The sequence below is a fragment of the Coregonus lavaretus genome (assembly GCF_964263955.1).
Source record: "Coregonus lavaretus genome assembly, chromosome: 2".
In the NCBI taxonomy this organism is placed as follows: Eukaryota; Metazoa; Chordata; class Actinopteri; order Salmoniformes; family Salmonidae; genus Coregonus; species Coregonus lavaretus.
The window spans coordinates 41330751-41347216 of record NC_139989.1 but is presented as its reverse complement, the minus strand read 5'-3'; the positions used below and the strand labels follow the sequence as shown (position 1 = coordinate 41347216).

Here is a 16466-nt window from a genome sequence, read left to right as displayed (position 1 = left end):
TAACTAAGGCAGTGAACAATTATGAATTAACAATAACGTTAGCAAGTTACAAACCATTGCATATACGTAAACATTATTACTCTTAACTTTACTAATTTAACTTAAACGTACCTTTTGGAATTTCTTCAAGTAGCTAGCTTGCTAGTTAGTGGTCAACAGTTGTATTTTCGTTGAGAAGTCTCAGGTTACGGGCGAACGGAAGTGAAGTTAACCTGCTACGCGGAAAGGCGGAAGTTAGATGACGTCATCGTGAAAAGGGCCTATTACAAAATACGTAAGGAATAATAGCGTCATCTGGCGGCAGCAGGGCTACTATGTCACTAGCCTCTACTGGAGCTAGAGTCAGCACAGCTGGAGGCTAGATCAAACTGTCCCCTCTTCAGACTGGAGCAAGGGGAGCAGACAGAATAGATATATTTAGCTTTTTAACGAAAAATGTGCTTCATGTGCAAAATAATGTGATATTACTGATTGCATGATCGAACCCTATCATCACGTCGACAAGGAACATAAATAATGTATTCGTTTTCTACACGGAGCTCTTTTAATGCAACACCAGCGTCTACACATTGCAACAACGGTAATTAATAGTGTTTGTGCATTATCCAAATTACTAGAGCGTTTACGATTTATTTGTCCACATGTTATAATCTCATTGTTGGGGTATTCAAGATAACACGTGCCCAGTGATGAGAAGTTTGCTTGGGGGAGAGCCATACAGTATTTCATTAGATATCTAATCCATTCTAACAATATTTGGGGATAGGGGCATTTTTTTTATTGCTCTTACCGGACTCGAGGTTCAGGAGTCGCTCCCTGAAAAGCGCTGGCACTTCAAATTTAATTCAGTTACGTCATGTCGCACGTGAGGAAGGATATGGAAAATTGTGGTTTTAATAGAAGTCTGTTGTGTATTCATTAGAGTTAACAGGTAGCGAAGGTTTTGCAGGTAGGCAGCTCCCAGCTAGCTAACCGTTTGGTTATAACATTAGTGATTTTCCCGCCAGATTGATTGTGCACTGTACCTTTGATTGGGTCTAACAGTTCTCTCTATTCCACAGCACTAGTCTATGGCTGAACTGTGGTCAGCAATCTCTGCTGCTTTGCCTGTGACAGAGGCAGAATTTCCACTTGACTTCAGTGAAAAAGTTGAGTCCAGTGTGGTGGATGTGCTGAAACGTTGCAGGCAACAGCTGTACACCGGGAGCGGTCAATGGAGGCAAAACGCTCAGATCATCTTGGACTTTTCCTGGGAGAAGCTCAACACAGGAACGTGGCGTGATGTGGACAAGGAGTGGAGGTGTGTGTATTCATATGGCTGCCTGTTCAAAGTAGCAGCCCTATGCCATGATGATGCTTCACCAGCTACAGTGCAGGAGGCCATACGGACATGTGACTTGGGCCTGCTCATGGGGGCAGCCATCATGGACAATATTTTACAAACCTTTGTAAGGATCTTGCAAAATGAAGTCATGAAGAGACACTCCAAAGAGGAGGATCATAGTGAAGGAGTTAGTGCCAAGGTGGATTTAATATCTTATACTGTTGTGGCCTATTACTTTCTAACCAGTCTGTGAGCCTGTGTCATATCCCTTTTGTTCTTTCTCATAATTTTCTTAAAGGCTAGGAGGCTTTTATATGTTGATGTCTTGCTTTGCATATTGCTTATTCTTCAAGTCAAACTGTGTGTTGATTGTTTATGCTAAAATTGTTAAATTCTCCTTTCTTCTCAACAGAAAATTAAGGTTGACTGTGTGTCAGTGCCTGTGGTCAAGCAGGCTCTGGCAGTACCAAGGATACACTGTCCGTCATTGGAGAGCTTCAAGACAGATTATTTGGATCCCCAAAAGCCAGTCATATTAGAGGGTATCATAGATCACTGGCCAGCCTTCAAAAACCACCCTTGGAGGTACCTTTTTCTTTATTTTGTGTCCTTCTCTAGTCCCTTGCCCTTACCTTCTCATAGTCCCCTAGACACCTCTGTTTATATTTTTTTATCTCTTTGCAAAGCATAGAATACCTGCAAACTGTTGCTGGTTGTCGGACTGTACCTGTTGAAGTGGGCTCAAGATATACCGATGAGGAATGGTCACAGACACTCCTTACGGTCAATGAATTCATTGATCGCTATATTGTTGTGAAAGTAAGTACTTCCTCTTGAAAAATATTCACCCAAGGATAGATGCCTTTCACTCAATGTCTAATCCCGCTCTCTCTCACTCACATTAGGACACATCAAGTTTGGGATATCTTGCTCAGCACCAGCTATTTGATCAGGTTGGTCTTTGCCCTGTCCTGTTTTTTACATAACAAATTTGGGTGAGGATGTCAGTGTTGATGTATACTGAACAAAAAATATAAACGCAACATGTAAAGTGATGGTCCAATGTTTCATGAGCTGAAATAAAAGATCACAGAAATGTTTAATATGCACAGAAAGCTTATTTCTCTCAAATTTGTTTACATTCCTGTTAGTGAGCATTTCTCCTTTGCCAAGATAATCCATCCACCTGACAGGTGTGGCATATCAAGAAGCTGATTAAACAACATGATCATTACACAGGTGCACCTTGGGCTGGGGACAATAAAGGGCCACTCTAAAATGTGCAGTTTTGTCACAACACAATGCCACAGATGTCTCAAGTTTTGAGGGAGCGTGCAATTGGCATGCTGACTGCAGGAATGTCCACCAGAGCTGTTGCCAGAGAATTGAATTTATTTATGTACCATATATATATATATATATATATATATATATATATATATATACACACACACACACACAGTTGAAGTCGGAAGTTTACATACACCTTAGCCAAATACATTTAAACTCAGTTTTTCACAATTCCTGACATTTTAATCCTAGTAAAAATTCCCTGTTTTAGGTCAGTTAGGATCACCACTTTATTTTAAGAATGTGAATTGTCAGAATAATAGTAGAGTGGTTTATTTAAGCTTTTATTTCTTTCATCACATTCCCAGTGGGTCAGAAGTTTACATACACTCAATTAGTATTTGGTAGCATTGCCATTAAATTGTTTAACTTGCGTCAAACATTTCGGGTAGCCTTCCACAAGCTTCCCACAATAAGTTGGGTGAATTTTGGCCCATTCCTCCTGACAGAGCTGGTGTAACTGAGTCAGGTTTGTAGGCCTCCTTGCTCGCACACGCTCTGTCAGTTCTGCCCACAAATGTTCTATAGGATTGAGGTCAGGGCTTTGTGATGGCCACTCCAATACCTTGACTTTGTTGTCCTTAAGCCATTTTGCCACAACTTTGGAAGTATGCTTGGGGTCATTGTCCATTTGGAAGACCCATTTGCGTCCAAGATTTAACTTCCTGACTGATGTCTTGAGATGTTGCTTCAATATATCCACATAATTTTCCTCCTTCCTCATGATGCCATCTATTTTGTGAAGTGCACCAGTTCCTCCTGCAGCAAAGCACCCCCACAGCATGATGTTGCCACCCCCGTGCTTCACGGTTGTGATGGTGTTCTTCGGCTTGCAAGAGACCCCCTTTTTCCTCCAAACATAACGATGGTCATTATGGCCAAAAAGTTATATTTTTGTTTCATCAGACCAGAGGACATTTCTCCAAAAAGTACGATCTTTGTCCCCATGTGCAGTTGCAAACCGTAGTCTGGCTTTTTTATGGCGTTTTTGGAGCAGTGGCTTCTTCCTTGCTGAGCGGCCTTTCAGTTATGTCGATATAGGACTCGTTTTACTGTGGATATAGATACTTTTGTACCCGTTTCCTCCAACATCTTCACAATGTCCTTTGCTGTTGTTCTGGGATTGATTTGCACTTTTCGCACCAAAGTACGTTCATCTCTAGGAGACAGAACACGTCTCCTTCCTCAGCGGTATGACGGCTGCGTGGTCCCATGGTGTTTATACTTGCGTACTATTGTTTGTACAGATGAACATGGTACCTTCAGGTGTTTGGAAATTGCTCCCAAGGATGAACCAGACTTGTGGAGGTCTACACATTTTTTTCTTAGGTCTTGGCTGATTTCTTTTTATTTTCCCATGATGTCAAGCAAAGAGGCACTAAGTTTGAAGGTAGGCCTTGAAATGCATCCACAGGTACACCTCCAATTGCCTCAAATTATGTCAATTAGCCTATCAGAAGCTTCTAAAGCCATGGCATAATTTTCTGGAATTTTCCAAGCTGTTTAAAGGCACAGTCAACTTAATGTATGTAAACTTCTGACCCACTGGAATTGTGATACAGTGAATTAGAAGTGAAATAATCTGTAAACAATTGTTGGAAAAATTACTTGTGTCATGCACAAAGTAGATGTCTTAACCAACTTGCCAAAACTATAGTTTGTTAGCAAGAAATGTGTGTAGTGGTTGAAGAACTAGTTTTAATGACTCCAACCTAAGTTTATGTAAACTTCTGACTTCAACTGTATATATTTTTCTAACAAGGACATATCGAGAGATAGAACATTATATTTTTTTATTTAACTCTGCAAGTCAGTTAAGAACAAATTCTTATTTACAATGGCGGCCTGGCAAAAGGACTCCTGCGGGGACAGGGTCTGGGATTAAAAATAAAATAAACCGCCTCCAACGTAGTTTTAGATAATTTGGCAGTACGTCCAACTGGCCTCACAACCGCAGACCACGTGTAACCACGCCAGCCCAGGACCTCCACATCCGGCTTCTTCACCTGCGAGATCGTCTGAGACCAGCCACCCGGACAGCTGATGAAACTGAGGAGTATTTCTGTCTGTAATAAAGCCTTTTTGTGGGGAAAAAGGCCCACCCATGGCTGCGCCCCTGCCCAGTCATGTGAAATCCATAGATTAGGGCCTAATTTATTTATTTCAATTGTCTTATTTCCTTATATGAACTGTAACTCAGTAAAATTGTTGAAGTTGTTGCGTTTATATTTTTGTTCAGTATAAGACTAAAATACAACATATAAATATACATTTCAGATTGACGTTCCAAATGTATATTTTACTGTCCAATGTATTTTTGGAAATGTAGGATATAGGCTTCTATAATCCTTGCCTCCATTTTTGCATTGTATGCTTTAAATGTAATTTGTACAAGTTTTTTGTTCAATGTACTTTTCTCCAAGGTCCCCGAGCTGAAAGACGACATCCGTATCCCTGACTACTGTTGTCTTGGTGAGGGAGATGAAGATGACATCACAATCAATGCTTGGTTTGGGCCAGGAGGTACAGTGTCCCCCCTTCATCAGGATCCTCAACAGAACTTCCTGGCTCAGGTGAGTCCAACACACATCCAGTAGGATCAGACTCTCAGCAATTTGGACCCTGTCCAGATATGTGTGAAACTGTATTTTTATAACTGTATAATTTGGTGACTGCATGGTTTCCCTATTGTGTAACAGGTGGTTGGGAGAAAGTACATTCGTCTGTACTCCCCCAAGGACACTGAGAAACTCTACCCTCACCAATCACAGCTCCTACACAACACAAGTCAGGTTAGGATTCCATTTTAAATCTCCACATGCACCAGGTCTATGATTTTAACAATCTAGCGTGTAACTGATCTACCTAATCCCTAAACTGTTAGCGCTGCATACTTTGAATGGGAGAAATTAGTAAAGTGTTTTCCATTTAAACAGAAAGCTTTCTTCAATGCAGGTGGAGGTGGAGAGTCCAGACGTGGTGCAATTCCCAGAGTTTGTGAAGGCTCCCTACCTAGAGTGTGTGTTGCAGCCTGGGGAGGTCTTGTTCATCCCAGTCAAGCACTGGCATTACGTGCGTTCATTGGAGCTCAGCTTTTCTGTGAGCTTCTGGTGGTCATGACTCATGATGAGGGATCCAGATTCAGGTTGTTGCAGTGGTCTTGTAAAATGCAAGTCCTGTGCTTACGTATGTTGTGACTTAGGTCTGAATGTTGTTCTTTTTTTAAACAAACATTAACGTGTCTCTCCTTTCATTGCTTCAGCCCTCTGAGCCTCCCCCACCAAATGGCTTTAAAAACACTTCATTCTATAAACAAATTCATGCTTAAGTGTCAATGATAATTCAAATAGAGATCAAAATAATTTAGAAAGGAATAGTCTCAATTTACATAATTCATAACTTACAAAGGCGATTTCACATTCAAGAATTATGGGAAATCTGCTCAACTCAATTAACTTGAGTAGAGGAAACTGGCCTAATACTACGGCTGTTTTACATAATTAAAGTATCCCACCTCATGTCCATGATAAAGGAAAGCCAGTTGTGTTCATTCTGTCAACACTTGAATGTGATTGTGGCACACATTGAATGCCAAGCTACCTGCATGATTTGCGCTGGCTTTCACTCATTACAAAAATTAAATGAAGGAGCAGTTAATGTATACTTATTTCCTCCTGCATATAAAATATGGAGTTGTTACCCATTTAATTTGATAGGGTATGCTTTTTCACATTAGCATATTTAATTGTTCCCAAATTATTCCTGCAGATACTGAGAGATGAGGTAATTTCCATAATTTATTCAAATAAGGCAGTACTATTCTAATTTAACAACCTAATGAACCACAGGTACAAATTATGTAAACACAGCTTTCCATTTAAACTGCCTGAAAGAATGATTTAAGTAGTTGCCACATTTCCCAAAATTGCTCCTCTAGAAAGTAACTTAATAAAATTAAGATCATTTAAGTTAAGAGTGGAGCTCATGGGAGACCACAGCCGATTCAATGAAAGATGTAACTAACATTTGATATACAATTATGAAAAATATTACATTTTGAGTTATCTGTACGATAAACTGTACATTTTAATGAAGGCAAAACATTGTACTGAAAGTAATGACAGCTATACATGTATCCGTGAGATTATGACCTCCTGGTCCTCCGGGTCTGAGCTGTAGACCGAGGAGTGGGGGTGGGGTCTGTGTTTTCTTTGGCTGCTGACTGACTCTCGCTCTGAGAGGACGGAGGCTCTATTGGGAAGAGAAGTGAAAATTAAATCATATGAATGACTAGATAAGGTAGGTCAATATTTGTTTATTCTTCGTCTGAGTCAAAACTGATGAAAGTGATATGTATACACAGACCTTTATACAAACTATGATAAATTGTATAGACAGACTATCATGGTACCACTTGTGTTGCAATTCTTTGCGCAGTGTAACATTATTACCTGGGATCTCATGTGGCCAGAAGTCCTCACAGGCAGGGCATCGTGGATCAGTCCTTCCTTTGAAGTATCTGGCGACACAAGGGGTGTGGATTTTGATGCCACATGTAGGATTTTCACACATCTGGCACTGAGAGGTAAAAAGACCAGATTATTATAAAAATGAAGCATGAAACCAAATGCTTTGCCTATAAAAGCCAGGCTATATCAGTGGTGTCAATCCCATTTTAAATTCACTCAACATATTTTGAGTAGCAACTACACCATTCATGAAAATGTCATGAGAAGCATATCCAACAAAACATTGTACATGCAACATTAAACATTTATGTCTACCTTCTAGCAAGTTTGAAAAGAAAGCTGAGGATTGAGGAAAGTGAGTTTGGGAATCTAGCAAAAAGCAGATGTTACACCAATTTCAATTTAGATTCGACACGGGTCTGATTTAGCGAACAGGAGGAATACAGTTAGATGCAACTTATTTACGGTCATTTAAATGTAAGTTGTATCACTTTACCTGCAAGGCCACATTGTGACAGATATGGCAGACCTTGACCTGATCTTGGTACAACATCCGAATGTATGGCTCCATCTCCATTATACATCGAGTGGAGAGCGAGTAGTCACCATTTTTCTGAACAAAAGAAGAACCCAGATTGCAAGTCGATCAGTGACAAGAAAGTGAGTGCGCACAAGTAGTAATAACTGCATGCATAGAATGTGTCTTCAGAGACTGCACCTCATTCAGCCACTTATCCTGAACAAGCCTGTTCAGGACATGTTCCGTTTCTCTTTTCTTTAGCTTCTTCGTCTGGAGGCTGTCGGCACAGTTGAGGATGTCCGTGGAAGAGGCGGTTCCATTGTCAGAGTCCACAATCAGGTCCATCTAAAAGAACATGCCAGTTATTACTGAGATTTTCAAATGTTATTTAATTCTTAAGTCTTATTGTCAGTCATTTACTAAAAACAGCATACTCACTGTTTTTCGGAATAATTCCAACTCATTGTCTGCATAATCAGTTGACATCCTGGTCACATCAGTTTCAGCCATGTTCACCTGGACAGGAGTAGATGTCAACAGGAAAAATAAGAGCAGTTCATGATGGTTCCAGTAGTCCTAAAAGAGCTTTGTGAATGAATTTGATTAGTGTCACTGACCAAAGCATGGTACTGAAGACCATCCTCCTCAGACATCCCTTTTCTGATCTGCATGAACATGGGCTGCAGCTGGGCATTGATCACCTCGATGAATTCATCCAGTTTATCATGAGCATAGTGTGCTGTATAAAAAGAAGTAAATGTGAGCAAGTGGCCCTCAACAAATACATTTTGGGCCAGTTTCTCAGACCTTTATTAAGCCTAGTCCTGGACTGAAAGGCACTTTCAATAGAGAATCTCTATTGTGTCTGGAAAACCAGACCTTTGAATTTAAGGTTTTACCATACAGACACTTTGCTGACAAAGATTAAACAGTAGTTTGAAGTATGCAGCTATGCAGTTCTTACCACCGTGTGTCTCACAGCAATGCCGGTGGAGAGCCCTTGCCTTGGCACCATCAATGATCCCATTGACCATCATGGTTTGCAGGAACCTTTTATGGCTTTCTCCCAGTGGTCGAGCCATGGTGCAAGGAAAGCCCTAGAAAATAGTCAACAGCGATTTTGAATAAGCAGCATTTGAGGGGGTGAGATTCCATTGGACCCCACACGATGGGGTTGACCAAGAATTGCTAGTGCCTGGGCACACACATCGACAAGCCAATTTGCCTCTTTGCATTATATTCTGACGTTAGCTCACAGATGAAAGTGGTTAGCTACACTGAACAAAAAATATAAAACGCAACATGTAAAGTGTTGGTTTCATGAGCTGAAATTAAAGAGCCCAGAAATGTTCCATACGCACCAAGCTTATTGCTCTCAAATGTTGTGCCGAAATTTGTTTACATCCCTGTTAGTGAGCATTTCTCCTTTGCCAAGACAATCCATCCAACTGACAAGTGTGGCATATCAAGAAGCTGATTAAACCGCATGATCATTACACAGGTGTACCTTGTGCTGTGGACAATAAAAGACCACTCTAAAATGTGCAGTTTTGTCACAACACAATGCCACATATGTCTAATGTTTTGAGGAAGCATGCAATTGGCATGCTGACTGACGGAATGTCCACCTGAGCTGTTGCCAGAGAATTGAATGTTTATTTCTGTACTATAAGCCGCCTCCAACATTGTTTTAGAGAATTTGGCAGTACATCCAACCAGCCTCACAACCGCAAACCACTTGTATTGCGTTGTGTGGGGGTGAGCGGTCAACGTTGTGAACAGAGTGCTCCATGGTGGGTTATGGTATGGGCAGGAATAAGCTACTGACAACACAATTGCATTTTATCGATGGCAATTTGAATGCACAGAGATACCATGATGAGATCCTGAGGCCCATTGTCGTGCCATTTAGCCATCACATCATGTTTCAACGTAATAATGCACGGCCCCATGTAGCAAGGATCTGTACACAATTCCTGGAAGCTGGAAATGTCCCAGTTCTTCCATGGCCTGCATACTCACCAGACATGTCACCCTGTGAGCATGTTTGGGATGCTCTGGGTCGACGTCTACAACAGCGTGTTCCAGTTCCCGCCAATATCCACCAACTTCGCACAGCCATTAAAGAGGAGTGGGACAACATTCCACAGGCCACAATCAACAGCCTGATCAACTCTATGCGAAGGAGATGTGTCACGCTACATGAGGCAAATGATGGTCACACCAGATAGTGACTGGTTTATTGATCCACGCCGCTACCTTTTTTTAAAGGTATCTGAAATCCATAGATTAGGGCCTAATGAATTCATTTCAATTGACTGATTTCCTTATATGAACTTTAACTCAGTAAAATCTTTTAAATTGTTGCATGTTGCGTTTATATTTTTGTTCATGACAGTTATCATAATTGTTGGTTCTCTAGCTGTCAAACAGTAATGTTAGTTAGCTAGCTCGCTCAGGGTGGGCGTGTAGCTCTCCTGTAGTAATAGACAAGGTGACTCACACACACACACACATCTCATACACACACATACTCCTGTACTCACACTGATTGTACATAAAATTAGGAACACCTTCCTAATATTGAGTTGCGCGCGCCCTCCGCCCCAATATATATGCACTACCAGTCAAAAGTTTGGACACACCTACTCATTCAAGGGTTTTTCTTTATTTTTACTATGTTTTACATTGTAGAATAATAGTGAAGACATCAAAACTATGAAATAACACATATGGAATCATGTAGTAACCAAAAAAGTGATAAAACAAATGTCAGATTCTTCAAATAGCCACCCTTTGCCTTGATGACAGCTTTGCACACACTTGGCACCTACACACACACGACCAGACTCACAAACACAGCCAACGTTGCGAGAAAGGGTTAGCTGCAACTCAATATGACGACCAGAGTATGGGCGAGTGGGTGTGTCGAAAGGAAAGGAGTGGGTGTGTGTCGAAAGCACTCTGCTATAGGTTAGATGGTTTTGATTGAGCTGTGTTTTTTTCTTCTTCGTTGCTTATCACACCACAACCGTACATTTGAGCTACCGTAACGTTAGACTTTGGACTTATTTAACTGTGTCGTATTTCACTGTTTTAAACAAATAATTTTACATTTTCAGTTATAAAACTGAAGATTGTTTTTTATTAAAAGTATTGATGATGGGTGTACTGTTGCTTTATGCGTTGTATGTGTGTGCTTACTGTGACTGTCATCCTGATATTGGCTACTAGGTAGCTACTTCCAAAGCCGTTGCCGGACAGTAGTACTTGTCAAGCGGGAGCGAAGGGCACTGTGTCCCGGTGTTGTGGCTGTGTTTACTCCTCAGTAAAAGGCACATGACAGCCCACTTTTTCCCCCCCAAAAGGCACCTAAAGGACTCACAGACCATGAGAAACAAGATTCTCTGGTCTGATGAAACCAAGATTGAACTCTTTGGCCTGAATGCCAAGCGTCACGTCTGGAGGAAACCTGCCACCATCCCTACGGCGAAGTATGGTGGTGGCAGCATCATGCTGTGGGGATGTTTTTCAGCGGCAGGGACTGGGAGACTAGTCAGGCTCGAGGGAAAGATGAACAGAGCAAAGTACAGAGAGATCCTTGATGAAAACCTGCTCCAGAGCACTCAGAACCTCAGACTGGGGCCAAGGTTCACCTTCCAACAGGACAACGACCCTAAGCACACAGCCAAGACAACGCAGGAGTGGCTTCGGGACAAGTCTCAATGTCCTTGAGTGGCCCAGTCAGAGCCCAGACTTGAACCCGATCGAACATCTCTGGAGAGACCTGAAAATAGCTGTGCAGCGACGCTCCCCATACAAAATGACAGAGCTTGAGAGGATCTGCAGAAAATAATCTGAGAAACTCCCCAAATACAGGTGTGCCAAGCTTGTAGCGTCATACCCAAAAAGAATCAAGGCTGTAATCGCTGCCAAAGGTGCTTCAACAAAGTACTGAGTAAAGGGTCTGAATACTTATGTAAATGTGACGTTTCAGTTTTTCGTATTTTATACATTTGCAAAAAATTCTAAAAAAAACTGTTTTTGCTTTGTCATTATGGGGTACTGTGTATAGATTGATGAGGGGGGAAAACAATTTAATCATTTTTTAGAATAAGGCTGTAATGTAACAAAACGTGGAAAACGTCAAGGGGTCTGAATAATTTCCGAATGCACTGTATGTATCAAGGTGACATCTAGATGGTTATCAATATTATTATGTATTGTGTAGGCTGCTATCAAATATATTTATAACTAACCCAAGATAGTTCATCTGTGTCGGTTACAGTTGGAGCAAATTAAGCATAGTGGGCAGGTTAAGTAAGGAGGTGGGCAAAGCCAAGCACAAGCTAGTGAAATCCTATTGGCACTTTATAGCATGTATTTGCATATTTCCATTAGGGAACGCCTCCTCTGTGAAGTGCGCGTGTGCACAAATTCAATTCGACCGTGCACTCCTTCTAAACAACGTACTCATATGCTGTATTCTTCACATAGCTCATTCTAATATACTGTATCTACTACTGTACATTGCATTTTGTTAGCTACACTGTTTATACACTGGATTCTCTTCATGACGCACTGCAATATATCTAATGCTGTAAATTAAATGTTTTGGTGTAAATACGCATAGATTGCATTTTGATTACGATGACCACGTTTGCATGCACACCTATATCCTGTTATTATACGGGATACTCAAGTATTCTGTTTTTGAGTTGACGCATATAAACATATCCTGTTTACACTAACCCAAAAAAGCTTGTATTGCAGTTATGACAAACCCGGATAAGATGCCTGGGATATGCTGATTTTAGACGGGATAGTGTGGCATGTAAACATCCTATCCCGTTTACTGCTGTTTTTTTAACCCTCCCGTTGTCCTAGGGTCAAAATGACCCGCCACTGTGTTGAACCAACTTTATTTAATTTTTATATTTTGGGGATCATTTGTGAGAAGGAGGCAGTGAGAAAGTATCACTGCCTCCTTCTCACAAATGATCCAAAAAATATAAAAATTAAATAAAGTTGGTTCAACACAGTGGCGGGTCATTTGACCCTAGGACAACGGGAGGGTTAAAAGTCTGCGTAGGCTCAGTTTCACATATCATGGGTGTTGTGTGATGTTTTAATCTGATTGTCAAACAAATTGTATTTTTTCAAGAGATGCTTAAATAAATAATTTCTCCACTCCTGTTCCCGAGACAAAATTAACATTTGTTGTACCATTTTAACCCTTGTGCTTTGCTGGAAAAAAATGACATCCATTATGTTACGGGTCAAATTGACCCGCACAGTTTAAACACACTCAAGACAGTCAAAGAATTAAGTAAAAACAGAAACAACTTTATTTTGTCTTATCAGACATTTCAGAAAGAAGAAATACAATACTTTTTATTTTTTTTAAACAATATTTAAGAACTATTTGTTAAACATATTTCCTTTCTCACAAACAAGATTTTTCAGTTTCCCCAAGTAGGTTTTTTCCCCCCCTATTGGTCCATATTATCCCTTCAGTCTTTCTCTCTACATGTTGAACACAATGTGTGTGTGTGCTTTCTGCAGATGTATTTATTGCATTCTACACAAGTGGTGCTTGTTTTACTGTCTTGTCGAGGGGGGCAGAGCTGGCATCTTTTCCGTTTCTTGCCACTGCCTGTATCCACTGGATCCATTTCTGGTTGATTGGAGGCATGTGTTGATGGTCCAGCTTGAATTTTCTGGACGGCAGATGCAGCTGCTGTCGACCGAGGAGGCCGGACTCTCCTCTGGATCTTGGGAGTGATGAGAGCTTTGCCGAGCTCCTCTAGGAAAAGCCGGCGTCGGTACAATTTGCCACCATTCCATTGCTGGTTGATTTCAGTCCACAGGACATAGGCATTGTAAGCAGACACATCCACAATGTTGTAGAAAATCACCAAAGGCCAGCGGGCAGTCATGCGCTGACAACTATATGTTGCTGTGACTTTATCCAAATTGTCAACTCCTCCTTTGGTGGAATTGTAGTCCAGTATTATTTGTGGCTTGATGTCCTCTCTTGCACTCAGCGATGCATCTTTGTGCATTGTGCTCATTACAAGAACATTCTTGTTCTTCTTTGGGCAGTATGAAACAACAGTTGCATTTTCAGAGAAAGCAAATTTAGAGGAATGCACAGTTCTGCCCTGCATTTTCAGAAGCTCACTGGGAAGTTCAGGTTTGTTTTTTCTGATTGTTCCAACCATGGTCAGCTTTCTCTTCTGTAGTTCAACACCAAGGCGGTAGGATGTGAAGAAGTTGTCACACGTGATGTTATGACCTTGCAGCCCTTCACTCATGTCCAGCACCACCCGCATCCCCTGGTTTTTCTCAGGCACTCCGCCGGGTGGCTTCCCAGTGTAAACTTGCATATTCCATGCATAGCTTGATGTGGCATCACATGCTGCCCATATTTTGATGCCACATTTTGCAGGCTTGTTTGGCATATACTGTCTGAAGGGACAACGTCCTCTGAATGGAACAAGGCGTTCATCAACTGTAACATGAGGACTGGGATTGTACAGTAACGGTAGAATTTCCACCCATTTATCCCATACATCTCTGATTGCAGCTAGTTTGTCTCTTTCACGTCGACCCGGTCTGGTATCACGGTTATCAAAGCGAATCACCCGAGAAATTATGTGGAATTCTTGTAGAGACATTGTTGCCCGAAATATTGGCCTTCCATTCTCTTCATTCCACAGGCTGGCCGTTGCTTCTCCGTTTGACCGGTAGACTCCAGCTAATATGAGCAATCCAATGTATGCATGCAAGTCAATCCGATCCAGTGGCTTCCAGTTCTCTTGAAACACACGGCTCCCCTCCAAGTTGGTCATGTCCAGAACAATCTTCTCTATTGCTTGGGGTAAAAAGAGCTCAAAAGCTGATTGTATGTCATGGACTCGAGTGACAGCAAATCGTGTAGGTCCTGGAACCATTTTTATTACATTGGAAGCTGAGAGTCTACCTTGACCTCGTTGTGGTGACGGTGACCATTCAATATGACCATCTTTAGACTTCCATGTCTTCTCTTCTCTTGATGATGCTTGTTGCATGCTCTGTCTCTCATCTGATGTAGGGGATGGTACGGCAGACTCCTCCTCTGAATCCTCTTCAATGAAGACAAAATCTGGATCATCAACAGCATTGTCCTCTATCTCTGAAATATCCTCTGTCTCTGAAACCTCTTCTTCTTTTTCACTGTCACAGTCCAGAATTTGTGATAAGACTTCATTGATTGAAAATCTTTTGGAGCTCATTTTTGAGTGTCTGTGTCAGGGACCTGCTGCTCTCACACTGAGGAGAAGCTTGGGAAAGCCCTTTTTAACCCAAACACAATTCTAAAAGTGCAACCAGGACCAGTCAAAACAAAATAAATCAAAGACACTTTTTTGTTTTGCACCTGTGCAAATATATATACACATGAAAGCCTCCGGGTCAAAATGACCCACAACATCATGTTTGTATACAAAATGTACACAGACATTCCACAACACATCAGTGTGTCCACATTTTGCAGTTAGGTTCATGACCCTAAATGAGGAAAAGTCATGTAATTTCATGGCGAAAAAGAGTGGTTAACTAGTATTTTAGACAACGCAAAAGTGGAAACGGGTCAAATTGACCCACAACATAACAGGAGGGTTAAGAAATGCATAATTCTGCAAGAGTTCATATTATATTAAGCTACATGTGAGAGGTTATATGCCTACAGTCAGTGTCCATATATCAGTTACTATTCCATTTAATCCTTATGAATTTAAAGGAGGAATATTCTGTTTATTCATGGTCACAGGGATACTCTTGAGCGGGATATCAAAGGTGCATGTGGTCCTCTGTAGCTCAGCTGGTAGAGCACGGCGCTTGTAACGCCAAGGTAGTGGGTTCGATCCCCGGGACCACCCATACACAAAAAAATGTATGCACGCATGACTGTAAATCGCTTTGGATAAAAGCGTCTGCTAAATGGCATAGTATTATGTAAACTGCTTATCCAGAATAAGACCGTGATATGAGCTACTATCCGGAATACTGTGCGCATGTAAACGTGGTCTGTGTTATTTGGAGTTGTTAGCTAACTGTCTGGAGATGTTATTTTTTATTATTTGTGTAGTTGTTTGACATTTTTGCTGCAGTGTTAGGAGCTAGTAACACAAGCATTTCGCTGCATCCACTATACTAGCTGCTAATGTGTACGGCAACGCGACCAATACACTTTAATTTCGCTAGCCAGTTAACGTTATCCAACTAGCCAACGACAGCTAACCAACAGTGGTAACAACATGTCAGCAAATGTTCTGGCCAAAATAGACCAGCACCAGGGTATAGCAACAACAAAACATATTTAAACAACCTTTCAAACAACAGCATCCCCACTCACCAGGCAAGTCAGTCCTTTCTCTGCTCTGTTTTGTTTAGCTGGTTCTTCTACTTCTCTCAAAAGTTAGCTAGCTAGCTTTGTTTACGCGGGTTGTGCTTGAGACTTGCGCGGGCCTACCTCTTTCTCTGTAGTGACGTTTACGGTGGTTCTGAAAAACCACATTGAAGCCAAGGTGCTACCGCCACCAAGCGGACTGGTAGAACAAAAGCGTCTCAAGCGAGAAGAGCGCTCAGGGAAAGATAGTACAGTAGCTATGGTTTAGATTGGAAACTATTGGCTCAGGGTTCCATGTGTTTATCTGCAACCGGACTTCCCGACAATAGATCAAGTTGCGAAAAGATAGCCTTTTCGAAATATTATCAAGATGTCGCTGTTGGAATTTGAAGTTGGTAATCAACCATAAAA

At 41.3% G+C, this 16466-nt stretch overlaps 2 protein-coding genes across 3 annotated transcripts; one reads left to right on the top strand and one right to left on the bottom strand.

Annotated features, from left to right (window-relative positions):
• Window positions 1-513: 513 nt before the first annotated feature.
• kdm8 (lysine (K)-specific demethylase 8) lies at window positions 514-6361 on the top strand. Of its 2 annotated transcripts, none has more exons than XM_084143750.1 (8): window positions 514-580; window positions 1062-1523; window positions 1737-1909; window positions 2011-2143; window positions 2230-2277; window positions 5098-5247; window positions 5374-5466; window positions 5630-6361. In XM_084143750.1, the coding sequence occupies exons 2-8, from the start codon at window positions 1071-1073 to the stop codon at window positions 5792-5794; spliced, it is 1215 nt and encodes a 404-aa protein (XP_083999876.1). In that variant the 5' UTR covers window positions 514-580; window positions 1062-1070; the 3' UTR covers window positions 5795-6361. The 2 variants fall into 2 exon arrangements, with proteins under 2 accessions (XP_083999876.1, XP_083999877.1); XM_084143751.1 differs by having other exon boundaries at window positions 567-949.
• Window positions 6362-6458: 97 nt separating this feature from the next.
• nsmce1 (NSE1 homolog, SMC5-SMC6 complex component) lies at window positions 6459-16355 on the bottom strand. The gene is made up of 8 exons (XM_084143774.1): window positions 16062-16355; window positions 8628-8760; window positions 8281-8402; window positions 8102-8179; window positions 7862-8008; window positions 7640-7756; window positions 7126-7252; window positions 6459-6925 (listed from the first exon to the last, which is right to left on the bottom strand). The coding sequence occupies exons 2-8, from the start codon at window positions 8743-8745 to the stop codon at window positions 6819-6821; spliced, it is 816 nt and encodes a 271-aa protein (XP_083999900.1). The 5' UTR covers window positions 8746-8760; window positions 16062-16355; the 3' UTR covers window positions 6459-6818.
• Between the last annotated feature and the right edge of the window lie 111 nt (window positions 16356-16466).